The 12,142-nt window shown below is 40.0% G+C and overlaps 1 protein-coding gene across 13 annotated transcripts in view; it reads right to left on the bottom strand.

Moving 5' to 3' along the window:
- Window positions 1-12,142, bottom strand: part of Huwe1 (HECT, UBA and WWE domain containing E3 ubiquitin protein ligase 1) — a 198,312-nt gene that overhangs the window by 144,712 nt on the left and 41,458 nt on the right. For all 13 annotated transcript variants that reach the window (XM_045140148.1, XM_045140153.1, XM_045140152.1 and 10 more), the window contains 3 exons: window positions 7,318-7,386; window positions 1,553-1,651; window positions 512-718 (listed from right to left, as the gene is read on the bottom strand). In XM_045140148.1, coding sequence (XP_044996083.1) covers window positions 512-718; window positions 1,553-1,651; window positions 7,318-7,362 — 351 coding nt within the window. In that variant the 5' untranslated portion in view covers window positions 7,363-7,386. The remainder of the gene's footprint in view (window positions 1-511; window positions 719-1,552; window positions 1,652-7,317; window positions 7,387-12,142) is intronic.

Below are 12,142 nucleotides of genomic sequence, written 5' to 3'. Positions count from 1 at the left end.
CACTTCAATGCAAGTACTGTATTTTGTACATTTTGAAAAAACAGAAAAAGTAAAATAGAGAACCTTTACATGAAGCTAAGAAAGGTAATATATATGCCTAAGAAACAGCTACCTTTGTTACCCTTTATGGTTATGAAAATTTAACCTAAGGCCTTCCTTGCACATGTGAGACAAGCCTCTACCACAGCCTTTTCTATTATCATTGGTGCTGAAAAACCCAACACTCCACAATGTAAAGGAAGAAAGCAACCATCAGAAAGAAAGAAATATTAATTCCCTTATTTATAAATATGCACAATTATAGTTAAGAATCGGAGCCGGGCGTGGTGGCGCACGCCTTTAATCCCAGCACTCGGGAGGCAGAGGTAGGAGGATCACCGTGAGTTGGAGGCCACCCTGAGACTACATAGTGAATTCCAGGTCAGCCTGAACCACAGTGAGACCCTACCTCGGGGAAAAAAAAATAACAAAAAAAAAAAAAAAAAAAGAATCGGTTTTGTACTTCTCTTACCTCAATGGAGCTGTACAGATGCCGAGAAAAGCTGTACTCAATGAGCAAGGCTGTGAAGTTCAACACAGCCAAAAGAAGCATTTTCAGCTGCTCTCTTTCTGGCCTATCACATACAAGCATCCATGACATATTTTCCACAGTTTGTCCAGCATCAGCAAGAATTCCATCAAAACGATCCAACAGGTCCACCCAGTGATATAACTCACACTAGAGAGAAGTAAAATGTAAACGGATGATAAAAGCAGTTGGGCATGGGAGCATATACTTGTAAATAATATCGACATTACTAGAGGGATAGCCTGAGATACATGACAAGGTAGTAACAACACTGAATGAGTACTTAGTTATTGAATTTTGTTTTAATTTGGTTTAAAATTGAGGCCTTGCAATGTAACCCAGACTGGACTTGAACTTCTGATCCATCTGCCTCAGCCTCTAGAGGGTTGGAATTGCATCATACACAGCCAAATTCCACAGCAGTTGAGCTTGATTATAAGAAGCTGCATGGCATGACAAATTTACTTCCTGCCTCTGTCCATAAGAAAGATAACACTCTGGGATAAAGAGGCCTGAGCTCATTGTTATACAAAGGTGTTATGCTATGCTACTAGGAGACACCACACAATTCCTAAAACTAGGTTTTCAGTGTTAGAATTCTGGCTATATTGTCATTCTAAAGTGATAAAGAAATGTCCTCACCAGATCCCATTATATTAGTTCACTTTTGAATTGTCTAATGAGGAAAAAAATTATTTAAAACTCCAGAGACTATTTTATCTCAAACTTAACATAACATGTGTGAACTGTCCTAATTCTCAGCTAAAACTTTTTATTACATTTATTTTTTCTTTCAGAATTTTCTCAGCAGTCTTTCAGGCTAAATTCCACAGGTGTAAAGCTGTGCCAGACATATGCTTATGTAATTCTTATTAAGTAAGTGCTGAATCAGGGTATTCCATGTTGGCTTCTTTGGTCCTACCACAGCATGCAAAATGATGCACTAATATAGTATCTGCCTTTTGTGATCATAGATTCACATACCTTTCCAATGTTCCAGGTTTTGATTTGCTGCAGTTCCAAGAGGAGTTGCTCATCATTACAAACCTTTAGTTTGTCTATTAAGGCTCTGCAGTCTGCAGGCTAATAAAAACAAGCAAGTATTCACAAAAGTGTTTTGAAATAAGATAGCAACAAAAAAGAATGATAAGCATGATTCTTAAACTCACAGTAATTTTGCCTATATAAACGTATATTTGTAAAACTATGACATGGCATTAAAATAGAAATCTCATGAGTAAATACTTTTTTGCATGTATGATGTGGATACACATGTTTCTTCATGTGTTGGGAAATGTGCATGCCAGAGCTCACTATTGGGGTGTCATTTATCACTCACCACCTTATTTCAACTTATTTTGAAGCATAGTCTCCCACTGAACTGAGCTTACCAATTTGCCAGGATAAGCTAACCAGCAACCCTGGGTTTCCATACTTGTAGTACTATTACTGGCATTTTTCGTGGGTACTGGGAATTAGAACGTAGGTCCTCATTCTTGCATAGCAAGAATTTACTTACTGAGAAATGTCCCCGAACTCAGGCAATACTTTTTTATTCCCAACAATTCAACTTCATTTATTTAAACCTAAAGATGCATAAAACTACTTGGAAGTATACAGACAACAAACACTAAGGACATAAAGAAAGCATCTATATAATCAGAATTAAACAATCTGGGCCATGGTCTGACAGATAACCAGGATGTCTAGAAAGGTTATGTTCAATTAAAAATTGGAGGCATGGTGGTTAAGGTGCTCGCCTACAAAGCCTCATGACACGGGTTCAATTTCCCAGTACACACATAAAGCCACATGCACAAAGTAGCATATGAATTTGGAGTTCATTTGCAGAGTCTTGAGGCCTTGGCACATCCATTCTCTCATCCAGCCTGCCTGTCTGTCTGTCTCTCTCTCTTTCTCTCTACTTGCAAATAAAGTTAAAAAAAAAAAATAAAGACAACCCCTAGGGATTTCAGTCAAAAAGACCAGCAGTGGTTTATAGGGATGAGCCACCACATGCAGTTTTTTTTTTTTCAAGGTAGGGTTTCACTCTAGCCCAGGCTGACCTGGAATTCACTATGGAGTCTCAGGGTGGCCTCGAACTCACAGCGATCCTCCTACCTCTGCCTCCCAAGTGCTGGGATTAAAGGCGTGCACCACCACACCCGGCCACATGCAGTTTTTATTCTTCTTGTAACTGTAGCTAAACATACCAATAGAACGAATCCCCTTTTGTCTCTCCCCTGTTAAAGATTGGATTACTGTCTTACAAATATATGACTATTTTAGATACCCCAGATGAGAGGAATCATATAGTATTTATCCCTCTGAGACTGACTTATTTCACTTTTCATGTCTTCTTCTTAGAATAGGTAAATTTCAAAAAATATATTAGAAACTTACAAATCCAACAATGAAAAAATTAACACAATTTGAAAGTGGACAAAGATGAATAGACATTTCTTCAAAGATATGTAAATGACCAAAAGGGCACAAGTACAGGTGGTCAACATTAATAATCATCAGGGAAATGCAAATGAAAATCATAATGAGATATTACTTCATACCTTTTAGAATAGATATTGTCATGTATCCTTTTATTTTGGATACAGTATTTTACATTTCCATTTTGGTTTTTGATCCTCTGCTTTAATGCTTGGAGGGCAATCCCCACGTAAGACAAGGTGAAGTATATATTCTACCTCTGTATTTCTTTTAAAAATAACTGATTTGGGGGCTAGAGAGATGGCTTAGTGGTTACAGCACTTGCCCGTGAAGCCTAAGGACCCAGTTTGAGGCTTGATTCCCCAGAATCCATGTTAGCCAGATGCACAAGGGGGCACAAGCGACTGGAGTTCATGTGCAGTGGCTAGAGGCCCTGGTGGGCCCATTATCTCTCTATCTGCCTTGTTCTCTCTCTGTCACTTTCAAAATAAAAATATAAATAAACAAAAAATTTATAAATAACTATTTCAAAATTTTATTTCTATTTATTTATTTACTCATTTTACAGAGAAAGAGGGAGGGAGAGACAGAGAATGGGCAAGCCAAGGTCTCCAGCCACTGCAAATGAACTCCAGATGCATGTGGCCCCCCATACATCTGGGTAACATGAATCCTGGGGAAATCTAATCTTTGGCTTTGCAGGCAAAGGCCTTAACCACTAAGCCATCCCTCAAGCCCAATAACTGACTTGATTTATCTACAGTTTACTTCAGTAAAACAGTCCTCATTTCCCAAAGTCAAAAATAAATAAATAAATAAATAAGATGTCCTGGCATATTTTATTGATACTGTTCTAATCAATACTCAATCCCTCTATTATTACAGGAATATACTTAGAGACATTAGAATTGTTTTCCTGATTTTCAGTTCTCTAAAATTATCAGATTAAGGCTGAGGCCACTGTCTTAATGTAATTTCTTAAGGTAAATTGTCTCTTTCTTCATTTGCCAAAGACATTATATTATTTTACAGTGCATTAAAAAAATTACAAGATGCCAAAACATCAAAAAAAATTTAAGAATTGAGGAGATGACTCTGGTTCAAAGTGCTTGATTGCAAAGCTTACTGTCCTAGGTTTGATTCCTCGTTCAGTACCAACATGAAGCCATATGCACAAGGTGGTACATGCACTTGGAGTTTGATTGCAGAGCAGCAAGAATCCCTGGCATGCTCACACACTCTAATTATATCTAATAAGTATTAAATAAAAAACAAAAGATCAACTAATAATGTACTCAGTATATATAGCATTTAGTAATAAGCATGCTAAAATTCCATTATTAAATGCAAAATGTAAAGTAGAAGACAAAAAATATTGACATCCAACAACTATAGTCAGAATAAGGAAACTACACCTGTTTGTTTGTTTGTTTTCCATTGCAAAATATGGTGGCTTGATTCAGGTGTCCCCCATAATTAACAAATTGGCACCCTACCTGGTATTGTGGAGTGTAAGAAATGCAGGAAAGAGAGGGTCATTGTGTTTGCAATAGGTCTTGTATTTTGGAAATGGCCATGTGCAACGTGAAGCAGGTCTGCTGGATGCCTGCATAGAGACCCAATGAAGCCATGAGGATTTGAACCGTGGACTGCAGTGGAGACCCAGTGGAGATGACAGGAACAAGAGATGGCTGCTAAGGAAAGCTGCTGGCCAAAAAGATGTTTTACAGAACTGTGAGTAGCCTAGCTGGAGGGGCAGAATTGGAATTCCAGAGACTTGCTGCTGGTTAGAATTATCAGACTTGGAGATTTGTCACTGGCTAGAGTTGTTGGACTTGGAGCTACAGAGGTTGGTGTTTTCCCTGTTTACATCATGTATTGCTTGAATATTTTATTGCTATGCCCAATGCCATCTCTTGCACTGTGAATGTTTATTCTGTGCCATTATGTGTTTTGGGGTGTTTTTTTTTTTTTTTTTGGTATTATGACTAAGTTAAAAGACCTTGACTATGGGGACATTTGAACATCATTGGGGTTGATAAAAACTATGGGGACTTTTTAAAAGTTGGACTGAATGAATGCATTGCATTTGAAATCGTGAATGTTTATCAGTTTATGGGGGCCAGGGCACAATGTGGTGGTTTGATTCAGGTGGCCCCCATAAACATAGGTGTTCTGGGGGGCTGGAGAGATGGCTTAGCGGTTAAGCTCTTGCCTATGAAGCCTGAGGACCTCGGTTCAAGGCTCAATTCCCCAGGACCCACGTTAGCCAGATGCACAAGGGGGCACATGTGTCTGGAGTATGTGTGCAGTGGCTGGAGGCCCTGGCGCGCCCATTCTCTCTCTCTATCGCCTCTTTCTCTCTCTGTTGCTCTCAAACAAATAAATTAAAAATAAACAAAAAAAAATAGGTGTTCTGAATGCTAGCTTCCGAGCTGATGGAGATTTCCAAATTAACGCCTTCTGGAGGGAGTGAATTGTTGGGAGTGGGCTTATGGGTGTTATAGTCAGTTTCCCTTTGCCAGTGTTTGGCACACTCTCCTGTTGCTATTATCCACCTTATGTTGGCCAGGTGGTGATACACACCCTCTCCTCAAGCTGTCGTTTTCCCTACCATTGTGGAGCTTCCCCCTGAGCCTGTAAGCCAAAATAAACCTTGTTTTTTCCCCACAAGCTCCTCTTGGTTAGATGATTTCTACCAGCAAGGTGAACCTGAATGCAACACCAAACTACATTTTAATGCTTAAAAATAGCAGCCTGACCTAAGTAAGTTCAAGCGAAGAGATTGAGTAAAGGAAAGGTGAAAGGAGGGCTAATCAAAATCTAAGAGGATATAAATAAGTCCTAGGGAAATCTACTTTTTTGGATAATGGAACACTCAGAAGACATACATTGTTACTAGAAAATTTTCAGTGCCAGGGATGGGATACCTTCCAGTGAGTTGTTGGGCAGGAAAGTCCATCATACCCCCAAAACATTACAGGCCATTGCTGAGGCTCTTGGTTTCCCACTAGGAATAGATTGTAAGACCCAACTGTGGAAGACTCCACATGCTTCGACTAGAGGCCCACCTCATGAGAGGGAATACATCCCTGATACTGAAAACCTACCACAGGGGTAGTCAGGAGCCCTAGGGGTGTAATATCTGCTGCTGTCTGGTCAAATGTATATAGTATGTATATATATATATATATATATATATATATATATATATATATATATATATATATATATGTGTGTGTGTGTGTGTGTGTGTGTGTGTGTGTATGCTATGCTCACCAAACTGCCCAGTAAGCATTTCTCTTAATGTTCATACCCATATATTATTGCTACTCTCACTTTTGGTTAGAGACCCTTTTCTTTTCAGATGGCAGTGACCTTGGGATGACTAAGAAGGTACCATAGCGCTGAAAAGAAGTGACAGAGGAATGCTCAGCACTGAAATATCTCTACACATCTTCCAAGGTTCAGGGTCTAATGCAGAGGAGGTGGCAGAAAGAATGTAAAAGTAGAAGGGAGGGTAGGATTCCTTACAACATGCTCCTGCAGACACCAAATGGCCATCAATGATCTCACAGTGCCTGACATTACCTACACAAGACCAGCATAATAAGAAGAAAAGACAATGACATCAAAACAAAAGAAGAGACATTGAGAAGGGGAAGGGATATGATGGAGAGTGGAGTGGGAGGAAGGAGGAAATTACCATGGGATATTGTTTACAATTATGGAAGTTGTTGATAAAAAATTAAAATATAGCAGCCTGAGAACACATTTCATGTATCCATAGCTGAAGTATTGTTCAGACTTCCTTTTCTACAGGCCTTGGCTACCCACCTGCTCTTTTTAATTTTTTCTTTGAAGCAAGCCAAACAGAATGCCTCACTTTTCTTTTCATAAGAGGTAGAGGTAGAAGGGGGGGGTTAGCATGCCAGGGCCTTCAGCTACTGTATTCAAACTCCAGACATGTGTACTACCTCTGCAATGGCTTACATAGGAACTGGAGAGTAAAACATGGGTCCTCAGGCTTCACAGTGTCTTAACCCCTAAGCCATCTCTCCAGCCCCTACCTGCTTTTTAAAATCAAGTTTAAAAACGAAACCTATTTCAAACCAAGTTAGTATTTTTTTCAGTTCTTTTGTGGTAGTACTGAACCCTGTCCTGTGTAAGTATGCTACGCAAGTGCTCTACAACTAGAATGCACCCCAGCCCCCTATGTAACTATACTTTAAAGAAACTGGAGATGTTTGGAAAATCAGAATGACCTAAAGGTGAAGGAAATAAAGCAAACTTGTGTTACTTACGGCCTCAGTAGGTGTCTTTTTCAGTTTAGTCCTGTCTACTTTCATGTTTTCGATTTTCTGCTTCAAGATCTGAAAAGAAAACCCCCAAAGTTATAAGAACTTAAAACTTAATCATAACCTCTGCATGCTGAAGCACTGAAAATAGAAGAATGCAAAAAACCTAAAATAAAAACAGAGATGTTATGCCAACTCAAAGACACAGCTATGACACAGAAATAATAAAGAAATTCTTGGGCTGGAGGGATGGCTTAGCAGTTCAGGTGTTTGCCTACAAAGCCAAAAGACCCAGGTTCAATTCCCCAGGACCCACGTAAGCCAGATGCACAAGGGGGAGCACACATCTGGGGTTCACTGGCAGTGGCTGGAGGGCCTGGTGCGTCCATTCTCTCTCTCTCCCCCCTTCTTTCTTTGTCAAATAAATAAATAAAATTCTTTTTTTAATAAAGACTGTCTTCAGATACAACTGGCCCATTATCCCTGATCCCTGTTACATAAAGCTCAAACCAAATTAAACTGACCAAAAAAATGTTTATTTTTGTATTCATTTGTGTGGTGCATGCATGTAGAAGTCACTGTAGACCATCAGGTGCACTATTCTCTTGCTCTTCCACTTTATTTCCTTGAGAAAGAGTGGCCAATGAACCTGGTGACACGAATTTTTTTTTTTAATCAATCTGGCTGACCAGTGAGCCCCATTGATTCTCTGCCCCCCCCTTCAGAACTGTGAATACAGGTATGAGTACCCAAGCCAGCTTTTGACATGAGTACTGAAACTCAAACTCAGGTCCTCACACGCTTCCTTGCCAATCACTCTTAATTGATGAGTTATCTTCTCGGTCCTTTAATTGAAAGTAGTAATATGCAATGTGGCACCTCAGGATGAAAAGACTCAAAAGTCTTGTATTTCTACATGGAAATTTAACAATTCTACTTCCATAAATTTCTTGTTACACAAGTATTTAACCTTAACAATCCATATTGCATGAATGTGTACAATAGTGGGAAATCATAGAAAACCAAATGTGGCTAGGGATATGCCTTAGTGTTAAAGGCAACTTGCTTGCAAAGTCTACTGCCACAGGTTCAATTGCTCAGCACTAACAAAGCCAGAGACAAACTGGCACAAGCATCTGTGATCATGCCTACAATAAAACTGGAGTTACAGTAAGAGAATCTAAAACTTGGGGGAGGAGACACCTAGTCAGATGTTTCTTTGCAGTTTGGCAGTTCATTTTTTAGCACCAGAGATTCTGTCTCAAAGGTGGAGCACAAAGTTATCCTCTGAGAACACTATGGGAAACATGCCCAAACACATACAAAGTTTTTTTACATGAATAATAATAATAGTTTTATTTGTAATAGCTAACAATTGGAAATTAACCCCCCCCCCCCGTGAAGGGTTAAATAAAGTTGGGTCATTGACACCATGGAATGCCTCTCATTGTTGACATGGAAGAGCCATTTCACAGTCATCTGAAAGTCTCCAGAGAATTATGCTTACTGAAGAAGGCAAAGAAAGGTGATACACGGAGTGATTACTGGAGAAAGTTATAAAATGGCAAAAGGATGAAAATGGAGGTGCCAAAGACCAAGGGTGGGAGACACCAAGAGATGGTATACATGGCACTCAGAGAACAATGGAAGGCTCCTTGTGCTTACAAAATATGCAGCATCTCACTTGTGTCTAACAGTGTCTGGTACTATTGCACAATGCCTGGCTGCATAAGACCCTGTCTCAAAAAACAACAAAAGCAGGGCTAGAGAGATGGCTTAGTGGTTAAAGGTACTTGCTTGCAAAGACTAACAACCTTTGTAAAGCCAAATGCACAAAATGGTGCATTCATCTGGATTTTGTTTGCAGCGGCAAGAGGTCCTGGTGTGCTCATATTCTTTATGGTACTATGGCGCTGTAGCATAGTTTTTCAACATGGCACCATTAACACACAACTGGCTAGAGGAGAGAGGGCTGTCTTTTTTAGCTCTTTTTTAAAAATATTTTTATGGGGCAGGAGAGATGACTTAGCAGTTAAGGCATTTGCCTGAGAAGCCAAATTGAACCCATGTTCAATTTGACAGGATCCTCATAACCCAGATGTACAAGAGGGTACATGCATCTACTTTATTTGCAGTGGCTAAAGACCCTGGCACACCCATTCTCTCTCCCTCTCTCTTTTCCCTTTTACTCTCCCCCTTTCTCAAATAAATATAATATTCTTTAAAAGAAAACTATTTTATGTATTTATTTGCAAGCAAAGACAGAATGAGAGAGAGAGAGAGAGAGAGAGAGAGAGAGAGAGAGAGAGAGAGAGAGAGAGGGAGGGAGGGAGAGAGAGAAGGGGGAAGGAATGGGCACACTAGGGTCTCCAGCCAGTGCAAATGAACAACAGATGCATGTGCCACTTTGTGCATCTGATTTTATATGGGTCCTAGGGAATCAAACCTGGGCTGTCAGGCTTTGGCTTTTCAAGCAAGAGCCTTAACTGCTGAGCCATCTTTCTAGTCTCTTCTTAAAGCTTTTTTCACAAACAAAATTTTAAACCCAAATGTCCAAAATAGGATTTGTTTTAAAACGCACTATGCAACATTATACACAGTTATAATAAGGAGGTTACAACACGGAATGCCCAATTAAGCTGAATATGGTGGCCCTTGGTGGGTAGGCTAAGGCAGAAGGATCACTAGTAAATATAAGGATTATACTAAGTGAGGTAACCCAGGCCCAGAAAGCCAAGCGCAACATGTTCTCTCACATGTGGATCCTAGCTACAGATGACTGGGCTTCTGTGTGATAAGGAAAATACTTAGTAGCAGAGGCCAGTAAGTTAAAAAGGAGATATAAAGGGAAGAGGAAGGAAGGGAGGAGGGTACTTAATAGGTTGATATTGTATATATGAAAGTACAATGTTTCAAAGGGGAAAGTGTTGGGGGGGGGAATTACCATGGGATATTTTTTTATAATCATGGAAAATGTTAATAAAAATTAAAAAATTTAAAAAATATATATAAGGCAAGCCAGGGCTAAAAATTCAAACAGTAATAAAATATGATCTACAAATAAAGAAAATAGATTAGAAAGGACATACACCAAAATGCTAATTATTAGCCAAAAGGATTATGTATAATTACTGCAGCTACATGTATCCTTTACTAATGAGTTCTGTTTAAAAAAAAATGGGTAGTATTTATATTTTTACTTAGAAAAGAAATGAACAAGGGCTGGAGAGATGGCTTAGCAGTTAAGTGCTTGCCTGTGAAGCCTAAGGACCCTGGTTCAAGGCTCTATTCCCCAGGACCCACGTTAGACACAAGGGGTCGCATGCATCTGGAGTTCATTCTGTACTGTCTCACCCTCTACTCCCCTTACCCCTCCCCTACCTAAAACTGACTTTAAAAGATGAGCCTTCTGGCTGAATAAACGACTCTCGACAAGCATTGGTTTGCCTGAGTCCATTCCCCTCTCTCGCCCATTTTCTTCACAGGCTAAGGTCCTCCTGGTGCCCTCACGAATAACTAGGTCCCGCGGGTCGGGGCAAGTGGTGCCCAACGTGGGGCGGTGGGCAGCCCCCTGGAAACCTGCCATTAGAGCCCGGTGGTAGACTGTCAGTTGCTCCCTACCTTTTGCCAAGTTGTAATTCCATTCTCTGTCAAATAAATAAATAAATAAACAAACAAACAAACAAAGTATTTTTTAAACCCTGATATAATCTCCTAGGACACAATATATGCTACCATAAACATAGAGAATGAAATTATGGATTAAGGGGGGAAAAAAACCCTTTCTTAAAAAAGTGCTGTAAACCCAGCGTGGTGGCAGCACTCAGGAGGTAGAGGTATGAGGACTGCTGCATGTTCAAGGCCACCCTGAGAATATATAGTGAATTCTGGGTCAGCCTGAGCTAGAGTCAGACCCTGCCTCCAGAAAAACAAAAAAAAAAAACAAACAAAAAAACAGGTTGGTACTCAGGTATCAACATATCAAAATATTTCAAATTCTGTAAAGGAAACTATGAATCACTGATGAGAAACAAACAAAAAAAAAAACTAATTAAATGTCTGTCTCCATTTCCAGGGGTAGGAAGAGTCAATACTGTCAAGCTGTCAATTCTTTCCAATGTACCCCTAACTAAAATCTCAACAAGTTATTTTATACATACTGATGAACTGATTTTAAAAAGTTTTTATGAAAGGGAAGATTCATAATAGCCAACACAACACAGAAGGAAAACAGTCGAAGGACTGACATTGTCTAACTTCAAAACTTATCACAGCCCTGCGTGGTGGTATAGCCATTAATCCTAGCACTCAGTAGGCAGAGGTAGAAGGAGCACCATGAGTTCAAGGCCACCTAGAGACTACATAGTGAATTCCCAGTCAGCCTGGGCTAGAGTGAGACCTTACCTGGAAGACAAACAACAACAAAACATCACAAAGGAGCAGTAATGAGTGTGTAATACTGAAGAAAGAACAGGGGGTAGCCAACGTAACATATACAGGAAAGGATCTTTTTTTTTTCTCTCTCTCCCAAGTTAGGGTCTCACTCTAGCCCAGGCTGACCTGGAATTCACTAAATTTACTCAGGCTAGCCTGTACATGATCCTCCCACCTCTGCCTCCCCAAAGCAGAGATTAAAAGCTTCAAAAAACAATAAAATTGGGCTGGAGAGATGGCTTAGCGGTTAAGTGCTTGTCTGTGAAGCCTAAGGACCCCGGTTCGAGGCTCGGTTCCCCAGGTCCCACGTCAGCCAGATGCACAAGAGGGCGCACGCATCTGGAGTTCGTTTGCAGAGGCTGGAAGCCCTGGCGCGCCCATTCTCTCTCTCTCTCCC

The sequence above is a fragment of the Jaculus jaculus genome, chromosome X, assembly GCF_020740685.1.
Source record: "Jaculus jaculus isolate mJacJac1 chromosome X, mJacJac1.mat.Y.cur, whole genome shotgun sequence".
In the NCBI taxonomy this organism is placed as follows: domain Eukaryota; kingdom Metazoa; phylum Chordata; class Mammalia; order Rodentia; family Dipodidae; genus Jaculus; species Jaculus jaculus.
This window is presented reverse-complemented; position numbering and strand designations above follow the sequence as displayed.